At 43.9% G+C, this 22,744-nt stretch overlaps 1 protein-coding gene and 1 pseudogene across 2 annotated transcripts in view; both read right to left on the reverse strand.

The window, feature by feature from the left end:
- Positions 1 to 22,744, reverse strand: part of PTPN9 (protein tyrosine phosphatase non-receptor type 9) — a 107,032-nt gene that overhangs the window by 28,119 nt on the left and 56,169 nt on the right. For both annotated transcript variants that reach the window (XM_024348981.3, NM_001280467.1), the window contains 4 exon segments: positions 22,594 to 22,718; positions 16,740 to 16,845; positions 8,385 to 8,495; positions 5,145 to 5,473 (listed from right to left, as the gene is read on the reverse strand). In XM_024348981.3, the coding sequence (XP_024204749.1) occupies positions 5,145 to 5,473; positions 8,385 to 8,495; positions 16,740 to 16,845; positions 22,594 to 22,718 (671 nt within the window).
- Positions 12,163 to 12,609, reverse strand: LOC104002386 (small nuclear ribonucleoprotein F-like; annotated as a pseudogene).

A 22,744-nucleotide genomic window follows, 5' to 3' on the forward strand; every position in this document is an offset into this window, starting at 1 on the left:
AATCCCAGCACTTTGGGAGGCCGAGGCTGGCGGATCACCTGAGGTCAGGAGTTGGAGACCAGCCTAGTCAATATGGTGAAACCCTATCTTTACTAAAAATACAAAAAAAAAAATTAGCTGGGCGTGGTAGCAGGCACCTGTAATCCCAGCTACTTGGGAGACTGAGGCGGGAGATCACTTGAACCCATGAGGCGGAGGTTGCAGCGAGCTGAGATCACGCCACTGAACTCCAGCCTGGGCGACAGAGCGAGACCACATCTCAGAGAAAAATATATATATATTTCTCCCTTCCTATACGAATATGCCTAGTGAATAAAACCAATCCTAAAAGATTACATACAGTATGTATGTAATTTTTTTACATTTTATATAATGTTACTTGATATAACAACAATTTGGAAAGGACAAAATTATAGAAATGGAGAATAGATTAGTGGTTGCAGGGGTTAGGAATGGGGAGGTGGTGGGAAGGAGGTATATGTTTACTATAGGGCAATGAGGCTGGGCACGGTGGCTCACGCCTGTAATCCCAGCACTTTGGGAGGCCGAGGTGAGTGGATCACCTGAGGTCAGGAGTTTGAGATCAGCCTGGCCAACATGGTGAAACCCTGACTGTAGTAAAAATACAAAAATTCGCCAGGCATGGTGGTGCATGCCTGTAATCCCAGCTACTTGGGAGGCTGAGGCAGGAGAATCGCTTGAACCTGGGAGGCAGAGGTTACAGGGAGCCGAGATTGCACCACAGCACTCCAGCTTGGATGACAGAGCAAGACTCTGTCTTAAAAAAATGAGTAAATAAAAATAAAAATATTGATCGCTTCTCAGTCTTTTGGCTAAGATCAAGTGTAAAATAAAAATATTGAAGGGCAATGAGGGGAGCCTTGTGGTGATAGAACTCTGTATCTTGATTATGGTGACAGATACACAAACCTACATGTGTGACAAAACTGCACAGAACTAAATACACAAAAATGAAGTAAAACTGGGGAAGTCTAAATCAGATTGGTGGATTGTATCTATACTAACATTCTGGCTGTGATATTACACTATAGTTTTGGAAGATGTTACCATGGGATAACTGTAGAAAGGGTACATGTAATCTGTCTCCATTATTTCTTACAACTGCAGGTGAATCTACAATTATAAGAAAAAGTAAAAAGAGAAAAGAGAAAGAAAGTCTCTTGGTCCAGGGGAATCCTGGGCAAGAGTGAATATACACTGATAGCCACTTCATAATCCAGAATTCCAAGGGAGACACAGTTTGTTCTTTGTAAGTAGCTCTACTGGGAGTTGGTGTAAGTCAGAGGCTTGGAGCTGATGAGGATTCTAGGTTCTAAATCATAAAGTGGGGAATCAGTCATTCAACAGGCAAGACTAGGAAGTCCTCTCATTAGATGAGAGATCTGTTCTCTGATTGTCAAATGGTAGCTGGTTTGGATGATGCCAACAAGACGATCTAAACCCACTTTTTTTTTTTTTTTTGAGACAGAGTCTTGCTCTATCGCCCAGGCTGGAGTGCGGTGGCATGATCTTGGCTCACAGCAACCTCCGCCTCCTGGGCTCAAGTGATTCTCCTGCCTCAGCCTCCCAAGTAGCTGGGACTACAGGTGCGTGCCACCACACCCAGCTAATTTTTGTATTATTAGAAGAGACGGGGTTTCACCATGTTGGCCAGGATGTTCTCAATCTCTTGACCTCGTGATCTGCCAGCCTCAACCTCCCAAAGTGCTGGGATTACAGGCGTGAGCCACCGCACCCAGCCAAACCCACTTTTTTAATGGAGGAGGGGAGACTCCATAGTAGAAATGACATCTCAAGGGCCTCACAGCAGCTGGTAGTTGCAAAAGCACCGAGAGCAAGGTGAAGAATCCCCAGGATAAGTGTGCATCCTCTTAGATCAGCCTGGCATGCCTGCCTGCTCCAACGTATTTCCTTGATTCAAGACTGCAAGGGAGGCTGGGCATAGTGGCTCATGCCTGTAATCCCAGCACTTTGCAGGGCTGAGGTGGGCAGATCATTTGAGGTCAGGAGTTCGAGATCAGCCTGGCCAACATGGCAAAACCCCATCTCTACTAAAAATACACAAATTAGGCCAGGCATGATGGCTCACGCCTGTAATCCTAGCACTTTGGGAAGCCAAGGAGGACGAATCACCCGAGGTCAGGAGTTTGAGACCAGCCTGGCCAACACAGTGAAACCCCATCTCTACTAAAAATACAAAATTAACCGGGTGTGGTGGCACATGCCTGTAATCCCAGCTACTCAGGAGGCTGAGGCAGGAGAATTGCTTGAGCCGGGAGATGGAGGTTGCAGTGGGCTGAGATCGTGGCACTGCACTCTAGCCTGGCCGAGAGTGAGACTCTGTCTCAAAATAAATAAATAAATAAATAAACAAACAAACAAACATACACACACACACATATATACACACACACAAATTAGTTGGGTGTGGTGGCACACACCTGTAATTCCATCTACTTGGGAGACTAAGGCACAGAATGGCTTGAACCCACAAGGTGGAGGTTGCAGTGGGCCGAAATCATACCATTGTACTCCAGCCTGGGTGATGGAGTGAGACTGTCTCAACAACAACAAAAAAGACTTTAAGGGAATAACTGTTCTGTTTGCAAAAGAGATTGGATATAAACAGGGAGTCTGGTAGTTGGGTATAGGTAGCACCCATAATTCCAGCACTTTGGAAGGCTGAGGCAGGAGGATCACTTGAGCCCAGGGGTTCAAGACCAGCCTGGGCAACATAGGGAGACTCTACAAAAAATTTAAAAAATTAGCCAGGCATGGTGGTGCATGTCTGTGGTCTCAGCTACTCAAGAGGCTGAGGCAGGAGGCTCAATTGAGCATCAAGAGATGGAGGCTGCAGTGAGCCATGATCATGCCACTATGCTCCAGTCTGGGGGACAGAGCAAGACCCTGTCTCTAAAAAATAATAATAATAATAATAATAATATAATAAATACAATAAGTAAAATGAAATAAAAATTAAATAAAAATAGGGGTCTGGAGCTGGTAGGGAAGAAACAGAGCTGTATGAGAGAAAAGAATAATTTCCCTTGTTGATATATGGTCTGTGTCCCCTTTTTCTCCTCTTATTTTCCTTTGCATTCTTGCTCTGATTGACTTCTTTCTCAAGTGCCTCTTATCTCTTACTTACCCTATCTCATTATTTTCCCCAACTCATTATTTTCCCTCTTTGCTTTGCTAAAAGACTCTATCCCTGCATCTTATTCAGAACACACTGACTACACTGGACAGGAGTTACAAGAGAGAAGAGGTACTCACAGAATCCTAGATTTCTAAAACATTTAAGCTACAAAGGTAGGTGAATATCAGAGTCCAGTAGTCACATATTATACAGAGGAAAACCAAAGTGCTGAGAAGGGAAATAACTTGTGTCACTCACAGAGGGAATTTTTGGTTAAGTTGGAATATGAGGCTGGGACCCACTAGGATGGCTTCCCTCATTTTCTTTCTTTTTTTTTTTTTTTTTTTCCTTAGACAAAGTCTTACTCTGTCACTTAGGCTGGAGCTCAGTGGCGTGATCGTAACTCACTGTGGTCTTGACCTCCCGGGCTCAAGTGATCCTCCTGCATAGCTGGGACAACAGGAGTGTGCCACCATGCCTGGCTAATTTTTTCGCTTTTTATTTTTGTAGAGGTAGGGTCTTGCTATGCTGCTCAGGTTAGTCTCAAACTCCTGGGCACAAATGATCCTCCTATACCTTTACTCCCAAAGTGCTGGGATTATAGGCATGAGCCACTGCCCCCAGCCCTAGTTTCTGTAGTTTTCAACAGTCACAGCTCACTAGCTGGAGAGAAAGAGATTTCTGGGGCAGCCAATTAAAACATGGTAAGAGAAATGACAGCAACATGGTAAGAGAAATAATCTGACCAGGTGCGGTGGCTCACACCTGTAATCCCAACACTTTGGGAGGTTGAGGCAGGAGGATCACTTGAGCCTCGGAGTTTGAGACCAGCCTGGGCAACATGCCGAAACCCCATCTCTTCAAAAAATAAAAAATTAGCTGGACATAGTGGCACATACCTGTAGTCCCAGCTACTCAGGAGGCTGAAGTAGGAGGATCGCTTTAACCTAGGAATTTGAGGAAAAGAAAAGGATAAAAGAAAAGAAAAGGAGAAGAGAAGAAGAAAAGAAGAGAAGAGAAAAAAGAAAAAGAGGCCAGGTGCGGTAGATCATACCTGTAATCCCAGCACTTTGGGAGGCTGAGGCAGGCAGATCACCTGAGGTCAGGAGTTCAAGACCAACCTGGCCAACATCGTGAAACCCTGTCTCTACTAAAAATACAAAAATTAGCCAGGCATGGTGGTGCGCGCCTATAATTCCAGCTACTTGGGAGGGTGAGGCAGGAAGAATCGCTTGAACCTGGGAGGTGGAGGTTGCAGTGAGCCGAGATCGTGCCATTGCACTCCAGCCTGGGTGACAGAACGAGACTCCATCTCAGAAAGAAAAAAAAAAAGAGAGAGGGAGGGAGGAAGGAAGGAATTACAGGTGTGCGCCACCACACCCAGCTAATTTGTGTGTGGGTGTGTATATATATATGTATGTATGTATATATAGTTATCAAGTAGTTACGAGCCAGAGTTATAAACTAGCCAGATGGTTTTGTGATAGGATTTGAGTAGAATGAAAATCTCAAGGGGTTAAAGTCCTATGAGGCAACTGTACTCTCTGACTGTGGATTATTATAAGTGTACCACATACCCCTCCTCAAGAAGTAATGTTATACCATAAATGTTATGGGGAGAAACTGCCCAAATGAACAGACCAGCACTCACACTGAGTACTGGAATAGAGAGTAGCCTATTTTGAACCTACTTTTTAAAAAAAAAAACTTGCATTTCAGAAAAACATCCAAAAATATGTCCAACAGGGTTATCCTGTTGGTACCAAAGACCTTCAGAAATTTCAGAGCATAGGATGTTAGCAAGAAGCACCAAAGCAGAAAGTACCTCTTTCTGCATGCGAGAAACCATCATTTATGTGAGAGTGATGTTCCCTAACATAAGGAAGGGTCTCTGCTAAGCAAGTGAGGGGTGGAAGGAGCTGTTGCCAGAGCCTACCAGAAGCATCCTGGTAACCAGCTGCTGGCCCAAACTTTTTCTACTTACATGGAACAGTGGAAAGTGCCAACAGGGTTCTCACGACGAATGTCTTCATATTCCTCATAGATTCCTTGCTTTTGCCTGGCATTAACATAGTCCACCAACTCTTGGATGGTCATAGCATGGGGACCTGGAACATGTACTGAGTCCCAGTCTAAGGCAGGAGGGAGGGAGAACAGGATGATCTCATCGAAGGGATCTGGGTGGCCGTTCACCTGGGGTAGGAACTGGAAATTCCAAGTGGCGAGATCAATTTTGACGTACCCACCCAGGTTTTCTGGAAGACACTCCCTGGGCAGATGCTGCGTGACCTCAGATGTCTTTAATATTTGAATCTGGAAGGTTAGAAAGAACCATGTGAGTATGTGGGAGGAGGGAAAGGCATATAGAGTGACAAAGAATAAATGTATTTATATCAGGTTTGGAGGATGGGATAAGATTTTCTTGAAATACAAGGTATACTTGTAAAAGTAGTAGACTACATTTCATCTGCCTGAGATTTAAGTCCTATGAATTTGCCAGATAAAAGTGTGAACTCCCAGAATGTATATAGAATTCACTCCTGGAATTAGGGACACTGTTATACATCTTCTGAAAGGACGATGTAGTGAACAAAAGCTTTATATTATTAACAAGGCTTCCCAGCATCGCTGCATGCTGGTACTCTTTTTTTGGCCACTAAGAATGCATAGGTAGTAGTTATTTTTGTCAACCCCATACTCAGACAACCAATTCTAAGGCCTGTTAGCTTGTATTTTACTCAGCTTGGTATAACTGTTCACAAAGATAGGATTCTATGAAAGCAAGACACCCAGAGGCAGGGTAGCCCAGGAAAAATGTGAGATAACACTTTTTTTTTGAGACAGGGTCTCACTTTTTCACCCAGCCTGGAGTGTAGTGGCGTGATGAAGGCTCACTGCAGCCTCAACCTCCTGGGCTCAAGTGATCCTTCCACCTCAGCCCCTCAAGTAGCTGGGAATACAGATGCACACAACCACGCCCAGCTAATTTTTTGTAGTAACCATAAAACTTAATTCTGCTCTCTGCTTGGACATAGCCATGCTGGAACTAATTAGCTTAACTGGTTCTCCTTAGGATCTCTGTGGAATGGGGATTCTCTTCCTCCTAAAAGCTCATCTCTTTTGCTGTCGCCTCTTCTTGGAATGCCTTCCTTTCCTCCTCTGCCTCTTCATGGACCAGCACAGTTCACCTCTTCTGTGAAGTCTTTCCTGACTGCCTGAGGCCATATGCTCCTCTGCGTTCCTGCAGAGCCAAAGTCCTCATATGTGTATCTCTGTGTTCCCTATCAAGACCATGAGCTCCTTGAGGGTAGACTGTCTCACTTAATTTTTAATTATCAGGAACCAGTGCTTCGACTACAAAAAGTGCTTAATATATTTTGAGTTTATACATGCATGTATAATTCCTATAATTCAAGTGCAAGAACTTGCCTATGGATTCCTCTCAAAGAGTTACCTTATAAAAGATCTCTCCAGCTGGCACGGTGGCTCATGCCTATAATCCCAGCACTTTGGGAGGCTGAGGCAGGTGGATCACCTGAGGTCAGGAGTTTGAGACCAGCCTGTCCAACATGGTGAAACCCCATCTCTACTAAAGAAGTACAAGAATTAGCTGGGCATGTTGGCAGGAGCCTGTAATCCCAGCTACTTGGGAGGCTGAGGCAGGAGAATCACTTGAACCCGGGGGACGGAGGTTGCAGTGAGCCAAGATCATGCCATTGCACTCTAGCCTGAGCGACAACAGCAAAACTCTGTCTCAAAAAAAAAAAAAAAAAAGAAAGAAAAGATCTCTCCTGGCTGGGCACGGTGGCTTATGCCTGTAATCCCAGCACTTTTGGGAGGCTGAGGTGGGTGGATCATGAGGTCAGAAGATCAAGACCATCCTGGCTAACACAGTGAAACTCCGTCTCTACTAAAAACACAAAAAATTAGCCGGGCGTGACAGCACACGCCTGTAGTCCCAGCTACTAGGGAGGCTGAGGCAGGAGAATGGCTTGAACCTGGGAGGCGGAGCTTGCAGTGAGCCGAGATCGCTTCACTGCACTCCAGCCTGGGAGACAGAGCGAGACTCCGTCTCAAAAAAGGTGGCTCACACTTGTAATCCCAGCACTTTGGGAGGCTGAGGTGGGCGGATCATGAGGTCAGGAGTTCGAGACCAGCCTGGCCAATATGGTGAAACACCGTCTCTACTAAAAATACAAAAATTAGCTGGGTGTGGTAGCGTGCGCCTGTACTCCCAGCTACTCAGGAGGCTGAGGCAGAAGAATCGCTTGAACTCAGGAGGCGGGGCTGCAGTGAGCCAAGATCGTGCCACTGCACTCCAGCCTAGGCAACAGAGTGAGACTCTGTCTCAAAAAAAAAAAAAAAAAAGAAAGAAAAGCTCTCTCCTACTCTGCGTCATTAGGTCTCTAAGTAGCTTCCACAGAACCAAATGTTTTCACTTTCATATCCTGTCTTTTAATTGCTGCAATCAGTAACTGAGACCATAAATCTTTTAATCATGGAACACGCAGGAGATTATAACAGAATTAAAGTTTTTGGTTTTATTGTGGCGGCGGGGTCTCACTGTGTTGCCTAGGCTGGTCTCAAACTCCTGGCCTCAAGCGATCTTCCCGCCTTGGCCTCGGACTCCCAAAGTGTTAGGATTATAAGCATGAGCCATTACACTTGGCCCAGAATTAAAGTAATTTTGAACGCTTTTGAAATTGGGAAGCAACAAGATGTTCTGAGAAAAAAAAATGCCAGGAATAAATGTAGAAAGAGACATAATGAAAAACTTTCCTCCACAACCCTGGTGGTCAAGGGATTGAATGATGTTTCCAGTTGAACAAATTCTAATGCCAGTTCAACTAATGCAGTTATATTACAAGCTGTTAAATATTAAAGGCCTATGCAGCACTAGGATAAATTTTGGAAGTAGCAGCTATCCCTAAGTTACCTCCAGGACACATTCCTTCAGTACTATCTTATGCAAGGTGCTATAGAAAGTGAGAACCAGATAAACTGTGTTTAGTTTTGAACTTCAAGAAGCTCGTAGGACAGTAAGAGAGGCAGTCTGTATTGAACTGACTAATGCATCAGGTAGAGAATATAAGTGAATGCACTAACAGAAGCAGAACAGGCTCTAGAAGACATGCCAGGAGGATTTTTTGAAGGTAGAAAATTAATTGGCAGGAATTCACTGTATCTATTCACCTCCAGATAAAAAAGGGCGAGCTTGCCTTACCCTCTCCCGGACTTTGTCCTTCAGGAGGAGGCTGATGATGGAATAGGGCACTCGGAACCATATGGGTGCCCCCACAATCAGCACCTTCTTCAAACGAGCTGGAAATGCTCCCTGTGGAGAAAACACATGAGGATTTAAGTGTAATGGAACCTGTGACTCTTCAAGCCCAAGTTTAGGTTTTCTGCTCTTCTCTCCATTCTTACCCAGCAGGGGGAGTCTACAGCCTAATTCAGGTTTGATCTCAGCAGCTAGAGGAAAAGTGGTTAAACAAACTGAAGAAATTAGAAGCTGATTTACCTTTAAAAATAACAATGTTAAGTTCTTGTCTACCGTAAGCTTTATGGATCAAAAACTATTCTGACTTCTCATCTCAACAGATATCCTACACATACCACACATCAGCATACATATATGCCTCTTAAAAAAGTTATGTTATTAAAACTTGAAGGAAAAATGAGATCATGAATAAACTGAACATTAAACATTTCTTGACCAGGTGCGGTGGCTCATGCCTATAATCCCAGCATTATGGGAGGCCGAGGTGGGTGGATCACCAGAGGTTGGGAGTTCAAGACCAGCCTGGCCAACATGGTAAAACCCATCACTACTAAAAATACAAAATTAGCCAGGCACGGTGGCAGACACCTGTAATCCCAACTACTCAGAAGGCTGAGGTAGGAGAATCACTTGAACCCAGGAAGCAGAGGCTGCAGTGAGTTGAGATCAAGCCATTGCACTTTACCCTGGGCAACAAGAGTGAAACTCTGTCTCAAAAAAAATAATATGGCTGGGCACAGTGGCTCACGCCTGTAATCCCAGCACTTCTGGAAGCTGAGGCGGGCAGATCACTTGATGTCAGGAGTTTGAGACCAGCCTGGCCAACATGGTGAAACCCCATCTCTACTAAAAATACAAAGATTAGCCGGGCATGGTGGCATGTGCCTGTAATCCCTGCTACTCGGGAGGCTAAGGCAGGAGAATCGCTTGAACCCAGGAAGTGGAGGTTGCAGTAAGCCAAGATCACACCACTGCACTCCAGCCTGGGCGACAAGAGCGAAACTCCATCTCAAAATTTTAACAATAATAAATAAAAATTTAAAAATTTTAAAAATTTCTCTTTCATAACTTTTCATTCAGTCTGATGTATGCATAATCATTTTTTAAATCTATTCATTCATCTATGTATTTACCAATCAATAAATATAATCTAATGTGCACTATGGCAAATGAGATCTAAAAAAAGGAGATATCCTCATCCACACAAGATATAAAGATGAAAAAATCATTCATTCCTAATCCACAGTACTTAGTTTTTTTGTTTGGTTGGCTGCTCTGTTTTTGTTTTGTATTGTTTTTGAGACAGGATCTTGCTGTTGCCCAGGCTGGAGTGCAGTGGCACAATCGCCACTCACTGAGTCCTGTACCTCCCAGGCTCAAATGATCCTCCCACCTCAGGCTCCCAAGTAACTGGGACTGCGCCACTACACTTGGCTAATTTTTGTATTTTTAGTAGAGACAGGGTTTCACCATGTTGGCCGGCTGGTTTCGAACTCCTGATCTCAAGTGATCCTCCTACCTTGGCATCCCAGAGTGCTGGGATTATAGGCATTGAGCCACTGCTCCCGGCGTGAAGTTCTTAATTTTCAAATGGTTAAATGTATTACTGTTTTCTTTTCTGGTTAGTGTGTTGTGTGTCTTAAATCCTTTTCTATTTTAATGTCAGAAAAAGTACTTTTTTTTTTTTTTTTTACTGCTGTACCACCGATTCCACCAATGTGTATTAATTTTTCTAATTTGGTTTTTTATTGTAAAATATACACAACAAAATTGACCTTTTAAACCATTTTAAGTGTACAATTATTGGCGTTAAGTATGTTCACAATGCAGCCATCACCACTATTCATTTTCAGAACTATTTCATCATCACAAACAAAAACCCTGTACCCATTAAATAACATCTCCCTATTCCCTTCTCCCCCTAGTTCCTAGTAACCTTGGTTCTACTTTCTGTCTCTATGAATTTGCCTATTTTAGGTCCTCGTATTATTGGAATCCTACTATATTTGTCCTTTTTTGTCTTGTTTATCCTACTTAGCATAATGTTTTCAAGGTTAATCCATATTGTAGCATGTCTCAGAATTACAGTGCTTTCTAAGGCTGAATAATATTTCCTCATAAATATACCACATTTTTCTTATCTATTAATCCGTTGATGGACATTTGGGTTGTTTCCACTTGTACACATTGGTTGTTTCCACTTGTCCAGATTTGAGGAGCTATTTTACACATTGTTTCCACTTGTCCACATTTGAGGAGCTATTTTCTTTTAAAAATTTAAACTTTTGTTTTTGTCCTTTTTTTTTTGAGACAAGGTCTCACTCTGTTGCCCAGGCTGGAGTATGATGGCACCATCATGGCTCACTGTAGCCTTGACCACCCAGGCTCAAGTGATCCTCCTACCTCAGCCTCGCAAGTAGCATGGGCCACCATGCCTGTCTAATTTTTGTATTTTTGTAGAATAAAAATACAAATGGTTTCATCGTGTTGCCCAGGCTGGTTTCAAACTACTGGGCTCAAGCAATCTGCCTGCCTTGGCCTCCCAGTGTTGGGATTCCAGGTGTGAGCCTCCATGCCTGGCCTGTTTTTGCTATTTAAGACTTTAACCTATCTGAAGTTGATTTTTGAACATAGTATGAGATGTAGGAATCTGACATTTTTTTCTATGTGGGTAGCTGTTTTGTTTTCCACCTTTACATATTAAAAAGTCCCGTCTTTCCCCAACTTAGACTTTCTATTTGTCAGTTTTAACAAAGTCACAATATCCTGGGGAATAAATATGACATAGGTAATTTAATTAACCATGTAACCATCATTCTGATTATTCAGTTTGCTTTCAGGCCTAAATAATCCTGATATGCTCATTTTATCTTTTCCTTTTAATTTTTTTTTTGAGACTCACTTTAATATTTTTTTTTTTTTAGTCTCACTTGGTCACCCAAGCTGGAGTGCGGTGGCACGATATCTGCTCAAGGGTTCAACCAATTCTCCTGCTTCAGCCTCCCGAGTAGCTGGGATTACAGGCGTGTGCCATCACGCCTGGCTAACTTTTTTGTATTTTTAGCAGAGATGGGTTTTCACCATGTTGGCCAGGCTGGTCTCGAACTCCTGGCCTCAAGTGATCCGCCCATCTTGGCCTTTCAAAGTGCTGGGATTACAGGCATGAGCCACTGTACCTGGCCTCCTTTTAAATTATTTTAAGAAGCTGTTTCTAAGACTGGGATTATTTGGCTAAAGATTATGAATATTCTTTTTTTTTTTTTTAAGACAGGGTTTTATCAACTGGGCTGGAATGCAATCATACGATCATAGCTCACTGCAGCCTCATATCCTGGGCTCAAGTGATCCTCCTGCCTCAGCCTCCTGGGTAGCTGGGATGATAGGCACACACCACCACACGCAGCTAAATTTTGTACAGTCAGGGTCTTGCTACGTGGCCTAGACTGGTCCTGAACTCCTAGCCTTAGGCAGTTCTCCCACCTCAGCCTCCCAAAGGGCTGAGATTATAGATTTAAGTCACTGGAGCCAGCTTAAGGTATTATTTTTAATTATCTAAAATAAATGTGCAGTAAATACTCTTTTTATATTTTCCTGATTGTTTCCTTAGCATATAATCTCAGAAATACAACTGATCAAAGGGTATGTGCATTTTTAAGGATTTATAATGCCAGATGCCTTCCAAAAGGTGTTAACGACTTACTGAACTGACAGTATATGAGGGTGCTATACAGTCATTTATTTATTTGAAAAACAAACAAATCTTTATTGTCTAGAAATATATATTTTTAAAATCCCCCAGAAAAGACGCTATTCTCTCATTTCCCCATCCTCTTCCTCTTCCACACCTCTGAGACAAAGGACATTATTATACTTAAGTAAAACTTCATCCAGATGTCCAGACAATACCCCAACTATGTATTCTTCTGTATTTGCAAGCTACATGTTCATATAGATACATCTGTAGATCTGGTTCATCTACAGATACCAGTTAGCCTTTGTAATCCATTCGCCACTTAAGTTTCACCATCACTTGGTTTTCTGTGAATCCCTTGAGGAAAGGTTTGGGATTGAGGGGTAAATCCTTTATAACCACAGGAGAATGCTGCAGGCTATTCACTGCTGACCAAGCTGCCACCCATCCCTGGTGACTGCAGCAGGTACCCCCAGACAGTCATGTAAATAGACTAGGCCCAGGTCTGCAGTTCTTTGCTCTGAAAAAAGAGACGTAATAGCTTCTACTTTTTATTTATCATTTTGTGGAAATAACAGGTGTTTTCCTAGAATGGTTTTTGATTTGCTGGTAAAAGGACCTTGGACATTTAGGTCCTGAAATAAATTGTTGCATCTTTGAAGGAAAAGATGAAAGTAGTTTATCACACTTCAGTGAAGAGGCCTTTGGAGAAGTTTGTTCTAGATGCTGTATATTCTCCATAGAGGAGTGCTGGGGATTCTCCAATCAGTAGAACTAAAGGGTAACTGAAGAGAACAGAGTGACATGTCAGATTGAGAATCAGTCTTTTGAGGCTGGGCGTGGTGGATCACACCTGTAATCCCAGGACTTTGAGAGGCCAAGGTGGGCGGATCACTTGAGGTCAGGAGTTCGAGACCAGCCTGGCCAACATGGTGAAACCCCATTGCTACTAAAAATACAAAAATTAGCCGAGTGTGGTGATGAGCACCTGTAATCCCAGCTACTTGGGAGGCTGAGGCAGGAGAATCACTTGAACCCGGGAGGCGGAGGTTGCAGTGAGCTGAGATCACGCCATTGCGCTTCAGCCTGGGGGACAGAGAGAGACTCCGTCTCAAAACAAACAAACAACAAAAAAGAATCAGTCTTTTGAAAGTGGCAAAAAGGGCTGGGCACGGTGGCTCACATCTTTAATCCTAGCACTCTGGGAAGCCAAGGCTAGTGGATCACCTGAGGTCAGGAGTTAGAGTCTAGCCTGGCCAACATGGCAAAACCCCATCTCCACTAAAAATACAAAAATTAGCTAGGTGTGGTGACGAGCACCTGTAATCCCAACTACTTGGGAGGTTAAGGCAGGAGAATCGCTTGAACATGGGAGGCGGAGGTTGCAGTGAGCCGAGATAGCACCACTGCACTGCATCCTGGGCAAAAGAGTGAAACACTCTGTCTCAAAAAAAAAAAAAAAGAAAGAAAAGTGGCAAAAAGAATAGGCTAGAAGATACTAGCTACAATTCCTCTTTTTTTTTTTCTTTTGGATTTCTCAGGAATGATTTCTTCCTAGTTAGACCGCCAGTGTTGCATGGTAACCACACCCATGAAAAGGGCCGGAATATTGAAAAACTGCATGAAACTAAGCGCTGTGGGTCGGGCACAGTGGTTCACGCCTGTAATCCCAGCACTTTGGGAGGCCAAGGTGGCTGGATTGCTTGAGCTCAGGAGCTTGAGACCAGCCTAGGCACCATGGTGAAACTCCGTCTCTACAAAAGATACAAAAATTAGTTGGGTGTGGTGGCACATGCCTGTAATTCTAGCTACTTGGGAGGTTGAGGCATGAGAACTGCTTGAACCCAGGAGGTGGATGTTGCAGTGAGCCAAGATCGTGCCACTGCACTCAGCCTTGGCAACAGAGCAAGACTTGGTCTTAAAAAAAAGGAACTTCTGTTAGTCAAAGAGCTTCATAAAAAGTGAAAAAACAAGCTATAAATTAAGAGACAGTTTACTGTGTGCACACATTATATGTGTGCGTGTATATATGTATCTTCATGGATTAGAATCAGTAATATATTAAAAACTATTAATTTCTAAATGGACAAATCATAAATAGACATTTCACAGAAGAAGAAAAAATATATAGCTAACGAATATATGGAGATATAGTTAATTTCACTAATAAAAGAAACGCAAGCTATACCACAAGATACCATTTCATATCCATTTGATTGGGAAAAAAATTAAGAAGTCTGACATTATTAAGTGCTGGAGAGGATGTAGATCAATGGAAATCTTCACACATGGCAAGGGGGTACGACTGCTTTGAAACACAGTTTGACATTGTCTTATAAAGTTAAATCTTCACAGACTTTAGGACCCAACAATCTACTCCTAAGTGTATACCCTAGAGCATGCATTCTCAATGGGGGAGATATCACCTCACCAAAGGGGTAAAATTAGTAGGAGAGCAGGGTGAGGTGAGCCAGAATAAAAAAAAGAAATCGGGCCAGGTGCAGTGGCTCACGCCTGTAATCCCAGCACTTTGGGAGGCTGAGGCGGGCAGTTCACAAGGTGAGGAGATCGAGACCATCTTGGCTAACATGGTGAAACCCTGTCTCTACTTAAAATACAAAAAAATTAGCCGGGCGTGGTGGTGGGCGCCGTAGTCCCAACTACTCTGGAGGCTGAGGCAGGAGAACGGCGTGAACCCGGGAGGCGGAGCTTGCAGTGAGCCGAGATCGTGCCACTGCACTCTAGCCTGGGCGACAGTGCGAGACTCCGTCTCAAAAAAAAAAAAAAAAAAAAAGAAATCTTACACTTTTTATGTATACAGAGTACATAAAGAGGCCAGGCACAGTGGCCAACACCTATAATCCCAGCACTTTGGGAGGCCAAGGAGGCGGTACTGCTTGAGCCCAGGAATTCAAGACCAGCCTGGGCAACATAGCGAGACTCTGTCTCTATTTAAAAAATAAGGCCAGGCGCAGTGGCTCACGCCTGTAATCCCAACACTTTGGGAGGCCGAGGCGGGTGGATCACCCGAGGTCAGGAGTTTGAGACCAGCCTGGCCAACGTGGAGAAACCCCGTCTCTACCAAAAGTACAAAAATTGGCCGGGCGTGGTGGCAGGCGCCTATAATCCCAGCTATTTAGGAGGCTGAGGCAGGAGAATCATTTGAACCGGGAGGTGGAGGTTGCAGTGAGCCGACATCGCGCCACCGCACTCCAGCCTGGGCGACAAGAGCAAGACTCCATCTCAAAAAACATAAAAATAAAATAAAATAAAACAAAATAAAATAAAAAATAAATTTTAAAGAGTACATAGAGATATGCAGTATGTTTATGGTATTAAAATTTCATTAGAAGAGGAATTATTAGGGGAAAAAATATTTTAAAAGGCTCCTTAGTGAGGCAACAATGAAAAAAGGTTGAGAAACACTCCCCTAGAGACCCTCTTACACATATGCACCAGAAAACATGTTTAAGAATGTTCATAACAGCACCATTCATAACACAGGTTGGGTATTCCTTATCCAAAATGCTTGGGACTAGAAGTGTTTCAGATTTTGAATTTTTTTCAGATTTTAGAATATCTGCATATACATAATTAGATATCTTGGGGATGGGACCCAAGTCTAAGCAGGAAATTTATGTATGTTTCTTCTTTTTTTTTTTTTTTTTTTTTGAGACGAAGTCTCACTGTGTCGCCCAGGCTGGAGTGCAGTGGCGCGATCTTGGCTCACTGCAAGCTCCGCCTCCCAGCTTCACACCATTCTCCTGCCTCAGCCTCCCAAGTAGCTGGGACTACAGGCGCCCGCCACCAGGCCCGGCTAATTTTTTTTTTTTTTTGTATTTTTAGTAGAGACAGGGTTTCACCATGTTAGCCAAGATGGTCTCGATCTCCTGACCTCGTGATCCGTCCGCCTCAGCCTCCCAAAGTGCTGAGATTACTGGTGTAAGCCACCATGCCTGGCCTAAATTTATGTATGTTTCATATACACCTTATACACATAAGTATGCCTCAGATTCCCAAAGTGCTGGGATTACAGGCGTGAGTCATGGCACCCAGCCCATCCCACTTTTATGACTCAGAATGTTCCTGTGCTTTTTTTTTTTTTTTTTTTTGAGACACAGTCTCGCTCTGTCGCCAGGCTGGAGTGCAGTGGCACAATCCCGGCTCACTGCAACCTCTGCCTCCCAGGTTCGAGCGATTCTCCTGCCTCAGCCTCCCGAGTACCTGGGACTATAGGCACGCGCCACCACACTCAGCTAATTTTTGTGTTTTTAGTAGAGACAGGGTTTCACCATGTTGGCCAGGATGGTCTTGATCTCTTGACCTCATGATCCACCCACCTCGGCCTCCCAAAGTGCTGGGATTACAGGCATGAGCCATGGCGCCTCGCTGTTCCTGTGCATTTTTTACCCGAATTCCTCCCATTTCACTTTTAAGATCGTTTCTTGTTCTAAGGAAGCAGAGAGTAGTCATCATTTACAGATGACCTTTACATTGAACATAATGTCTGAAGTTTGCATCTTTCCTAAATCTTTTCCCAAAGAATTAAAAATATATATATATCCCAAGCATTGAAGGAAACTTGAGAGGGCCCTCCATAGCCTTACCTTCAGCAGGTTTAGGACTTTCTTGCCAAGATCCAGCTCAAAGTTGGCATAATTAGAACCACACATGTCATAGATAAACACCAGTCCATTCCTCTGAGTTTCAAAGCTGTAAATCAACCATTGAACAAAAACATTTGTAAGTAAGAAGATGGATGAGGCAGGTTGAAAGCCTAATGCCAAAACAAAACCTGAGAGTATGAGACACATCTAGGATCAAAACAACTGCCTGACTGCACACTGGTCTTACAAAAAGATCTCTTATCTTTGGTATCTGCTATGTTTATTAAGGCAGATTTATCCAGAAGTACCAAATGCCAAACTCGTAGGTTGAGAATGCTCTACAGCAACTAAGTTATCAAAATCTGAACTGTTTTCTCCCACCCCTCTGAAACTACCTACCCAAATCATATAACATATTCCGTACTCAACCCCAAAGTTTCCTCTTCCATGAAAGTTTCCCTGATAACTGTAATCAAACATGCTACCAATTGTTTTTTCCCTTAAAGCCCCATAAATCTTTCTGTGGATTTTTCTTGTGGCCTTAATAAACTCTGTATAGCCATCTGATTCTCTCCTAAAGGACAAGAACTTGTTGTTCAACTCATTACGCCCAACAATCCCTAGCACAGCCCTTAAAAATAAATGGTCACTGAATTGTAATTCAGTAGACTGGAAGCCCATCTCTAAGAAAATATTTCAGACCTGTGAAAAACTGTGTAGAACAAAACTGCCTCTAAGCTCATTGATAGTAAATTTGTCTCTTATGACCCCATGGAGGAAGAGAACAAACACATAAATGGCCTTTGGAAAGCATTCCTAAAAAGTAGATTAAGGCTGACATAGTGGTTCATGCCTGTAGTCTCAGTACTTTGGGAGGCTAAGGATGGTGGATAGCTTAAGCCCAGGAATTTGAGACCAGGCTGGGCAACATGACAATACCTCATCATGTAGTGACCTATAGTCTCAGCTACTTGGGAGGCTCAGGTGGGAGGGTCACTTGAGCCCAGGAGGTCGAGGCTACAGGGAGGTCATGCCACTGCACTCCAGCCTGGGAGACAGAGTGAGATCTTGTCTTAAGAAAAAGTAAGACTGGGCGCAGTGGCTCACGCCTGTAATCCTAGCACTTTGGGAGGCCAAGGCAGCTGGATCGCTTGAACCCAGGAGTTCAAGACCAGTCTGGGCAACATGGCAAGACCCTGACTCTATTTAAAAAAAAAAAAAAAAAAAGAGGGAAAAGAAAGAAAAAAAAGTAGATTAACAGGTATTAATAGTAAGCCATGGCTGGGTGTGGTGGCTCACACCTATAATCCCAGCACTTTGGGAGGCTGAAGCGGGTGGATCATCTGAGATCAGCAGTTCGAGACCAGCCTGGCCAATATGGTGAAGCCCCATTTCTACTAAAAATACAAAATTAGCTGGGTATGGTGGCACATGCCTGTAATCCCAACCACTTGGGAGGCTGAGGCAGGAGAATTGCCTGAGCCCAAGAGGCAGAGGTTGCAGTGAATCGAGATTGCACCACTGCACTCCAGCCTGGGCAACAGAGCGAGACTCCATCTCAGGGGGAAAAAAAAAAAAAAAAGTAAGCCTATTCCCAGACCAAACTGAGGAACACTTGAAGATACAGAAAGTATTCCTCAGTCCAATTTCCCAGATTTATAAAGATTTCTCAAAGATGTACTCTTCCACCAAGCCAGATCCGTACTTATATGTGATCTGCAGACCCAAATGGTCATTAGGATAAATTATTTGATTGGACTACTCACAGATGACAGCAAGAGTTTTCACATCTATTTAGAATTGAGAAAATGTTTGGCACAAAACTCATTCCTGAAATCAGGAGTCTCAAAGTTATTGTTTTTTGTTTTGAGACAGAGTTTCACTCTTGTCACCCAGGCTGGAGTGCAACGGCGGGATCTCGGCTCACTGCAACCTCCGCCGCCCGGGTTCAAGCAATTCTTCTGCCTCAGCCTCCCGAGTAGCTAGGACTACAGGTGCCCGCCACCACACTTGGCTAATGTATTTTTAGTAGAGACGGGTTTTCGCCATGTTGGCCAGGCTGGTCTCGAACTCCTGACCTCAGGTGATCCACCCACGTCGGCCTCCCAAAGTGCTGGGATTACAGGCGTGAGCCACTATGCCCAGCCTCAAAGTTATTTTGTATCTTACTATTTTTGCACCAGCACCTCCTAGGAACCTCCATATCTTCATCCCTTTAACAAATTCCAAGGCAGAAGCACCCGCCCATGAGCTAACATTTCAAAAATGTCTAATTCTGAGGTACATGAAAGTTTCTCCAGCAGACTTAGTTTCAACTGGCACCTAATGTGTTACATTAGTGTTAAATCTTTACTCCTTTTTCTTATTTATTTCTTTACTTATTTTTTAATTTTTAGTAGAGATGGGGTTTCATTATATTGCCCAGGCTGGTCTCAAACTCCTGACCTCAAGTGATCTGCCCCCCTCGGCCTCCCAAAGTGCTGGGATTACAGGTGTGAGTCACTGCGCCCTGCCCTTGACTCCTTTTTCACAACCCCAGAGAGACTATGATTCACAAAGGTCCAAGATGCTGTTAAAATGTGTGGCACAGGACAGGTCCAGTGACTCACACCTGTAATCTCAGCACTTTGGGAGACTGAGATGTGAAGACTGCTTGAGGCCAGAAGTTCGAGACCAGCCTGGTCAACAGAGTGAAACTCTGCCTCTACAAAAAAATTTTAAAATTGGACGGGTTTATTAGTACGTGCCTGTGGTCCCAGCTCCTTGGGAGACAGAGGCAGGAGGATCATTTGAGCCCAGGAGTTGAGGCTGCTGTGAGTTATGATGATGCAACTGCACTTCAGCCCGAGCAAAAGTGAGACCCTGTCTCTTAAATAAAAAGAAATAAAGAAAATGTGTGGCACAATTATTGAATAGGCTATCCAGATCTAGATACTTTCTATTTCTCCATGAGCTCCTCAAGGGTCAAATTCAAATTATGGGCTTTCCCCTCATGACTCCAGCTTGTGGCAGGGGACTAAAACAAAAACAAGTCAGTGAGGGGGCAAAGAGAATTTAAAAAAAAAGAAGCTTGGATGCATAATGAATGATCCAGGTTCTATATTCCCAGATCAAAGTGCTCATCCTGTGAAGGCACATAAAACATGAATGCAGTAAGATTTTCACACTTTAGGGTATAGAATAGATAGATAGATAGATAGATAGATAGATAGATGTGTGTGTGTTTATATGTGTGTGTATATATATACATATACTTTTTTTTTTTTGAGACAGAGTTCGCTTTTGTTGCCCAGGCTGAAGTGCAATAGTGCGATCTCTGCTCACTGCAACCTCCGCCCAAGTTCAAGTGATTCTCCTGCCTCAGCCTCTCGAGTAGCTAGGATTACAGGCACCCACCACCACGCCTGGCTAATTTTTTGTATTTTTACTAGAGATGGGGTTTCACCATGTTGGCCAGGCTGGTCTCAAACTCCCGACCTCAGGAGATCCACCCCCTTGGACTCCCAAAGTGCTGGGACTACATGCGTGAGCCACCAGAATATATATATATTTAAGACAGCATTTTACTCTGTTGCCCATGCTGTAGTGCAGTGGCACAATCATGGCGCACTGCAGCCTCGACCTCCCAGGGCTCAGATGATCCTCCCAGGGCTCAGGTGATCCTCCCAGGGCTCAGGTGATCCTCCCAGTTCAGCCTTCCGTGAGTGTCTGGGACTACAGGCAAATACCACCATGCCTGGCTGCCTAATTTTTAAACTTTTTGTAGAGACGAGGTCTTGCTATGTTGCCCAGGCTGGTCTCGAACTTCTGGGCTCAAGCGATCCTCTCACCTGGCCTCCCAAAGTGTTGGGATTACAGGCATGAGCCACTGCACCCAGTTTAAGATTTACAATGGGCCGGGCACGGTGGCTCACGCCTGTAATCCCAGCACTTTGGGAGGCTGAGGTGGGCGGATCACGAGCTCAGGTGATCGAGACCATCCTGGCTAACAAGGTGAAACCCCATCTCTACTAAAAATACAAAAAAAAAAAAACAAAAAAAAAACGGGCGTGGTGGCAGGCGCCTGTAGTCCCAGCTACTTGGGAGGCTGAGGCAGGAGAATGGCATGAACCCGGGAGTCAGAGCTTGCAGTGAGCTGAGATAGCGCCACTGCACTCCAGCCTGGGGGACAGACCGAGACTCCGTCTCAAAGGAAAAAAAAAATAAAAAAAATATTTTTTTAATTCTTGAGCTACATGTTACAGAAAACACCAAGAAGTTTAAAATACAGTCCCTGACATTGGTTTTAAAAAAACGGAGAAGCCAGATGCAGTGGCTTATGCTTGTAATCCCAGCATTTTGGGAGGCCGAGATGGGAGGATTGCTTAAGTCCAGGAGTTCAAGACTGCAGTGAGCTACAATCATGCTACTGCACTCCAGCCTGGGTGACAAACCAAGCCCTAGTCTCAAAAAACAAAAAAGAAAGAAACTGAGGATAGGAGATCCATGAGGGGCTACCAATGAAACAAGACTGGTTACAGATCACTTTGAAGAAGACGGATGATGGATATGTGGATGTTCATGATACCATTCTCTCTCAACCTACAGAGATTCGGATGTTAAAAAGAAAGTTTCCTGCCCTCAAGAAGCGAGTGGATTCATCATGTTGCCCAGGGCTGGTCTCAAACTCCTGGGCTCAGACAATCTGCCCATCTCAGCCAACCAAAGTGCTAGGATTACAGGCATGAATCAATGCGCCTGGCCTCAATATAGCACTTCTAATCCGGAGGACCAGCCAAAGATGTCGAGAGCAGTAAGAAACTGTAAATTACAAGCACCAGGGAAAAAGGAATAGCAGAATAACAGCATGGGAGGATAGAAATAACTCTGCCCAAGAGTGAAGAAACCAGGATCTTAGAACCAGCTGGACTAACATATGATGACTGTAAAAAACTTCTTGGGGCTTGAGTTTAATTGTCAATTGAATTGTAACAATACCATTTACCTTAGCAGGAAGAGAGTGATGACCTGAGCTGGTTCTTTATGCTTATGCACCTCTTTTTATTAAGGATGGTTTTTGCTTAACTTTATACTTCTGGACTTCTCCCTGAATGTTTTTTTGTTGTTGTTGTTTGTTTTGTGTAGGCTTTTTTGTGGGGTTTTTTTTGAGACAGGTCTTGCTGTGTCACCCAGGCTGGAATGCAGTGGCGTGATCATGGCTCACTACAGCTTCACCATTCTGGGCAAGTGATCCTCCCACCTCAGCAACCTCCCCCACCTCCCCCAAGAAGCTGGGACTAAAGGTGCACGCTACCACACCCAGCTAATTTTTTGTACTTTTTATCAGAGACAGGGTTTCACCATGTTGTCCAGGCTGGTCTCAACTCCTGGCTTCAAGCAATCCACCTGCTTCAGCCTCCCAAAGTGCTGGGATTACAGGTGTGAGCCACTGCGCCCAGCCCTCCCCTGAATGTTGAGTCTCAAAATCCTCTGAACTAAACGGCATTATTCCTGTTATGCAGACAAAGAAACTGAGGCCCTAGAGGTTCTGATATGAGCAAAAAGAACCAGCACAGGTCATCTCCCCCTCATTCTTTTCCAATAAGTAGTTTTCCATACACTGAAGATTGCCGATAATTGACTTTCTCAGCTTGTTTTCCTGACATAGAGCCAAGGTGGTAAAGAGAAAGCCCACCATCTTGATAGTGCCTGCAAACATGCCGAGTTCTAAAGGACATGGATTGTTTTCTATTCATAGCATTGCCCAGGGCACATCCTAGGAGAATGGCGAAGGCACTGCTGAATTTAATCAAGTAAAAAACTGTCACTTTCCTACCTGCATGTAGAATACCTAAAAAATAATCTCAATGCTTACCTATCCACAGCTCTGTCTAGCAAGTAAAACAGAGCCTGAAGTACCACATGTTGGACTGACTTGTGGGGATGATGCAACCTGGCAGTAAAGAGGGCAATGGAGGCTCCTGTTGGGTCCCGAACATTCTAAAGCAAATAAAACAAGAAACATT

This window comes from Pan troglodytes, chromosome 16 (genome assembly GCF_028858775.2).
Source record: "Pan troglodytes isolate AG18354 chromosome 16, NHGRI_mPanTro3-v2.0_pri, whole genome shotgun sequence".
NCBI classification, from domain to species: Eukaryota; Metazoa; Chordata; class Mammalia; order Primates; family Hominidae; genus Pan; species Pan troglodytes.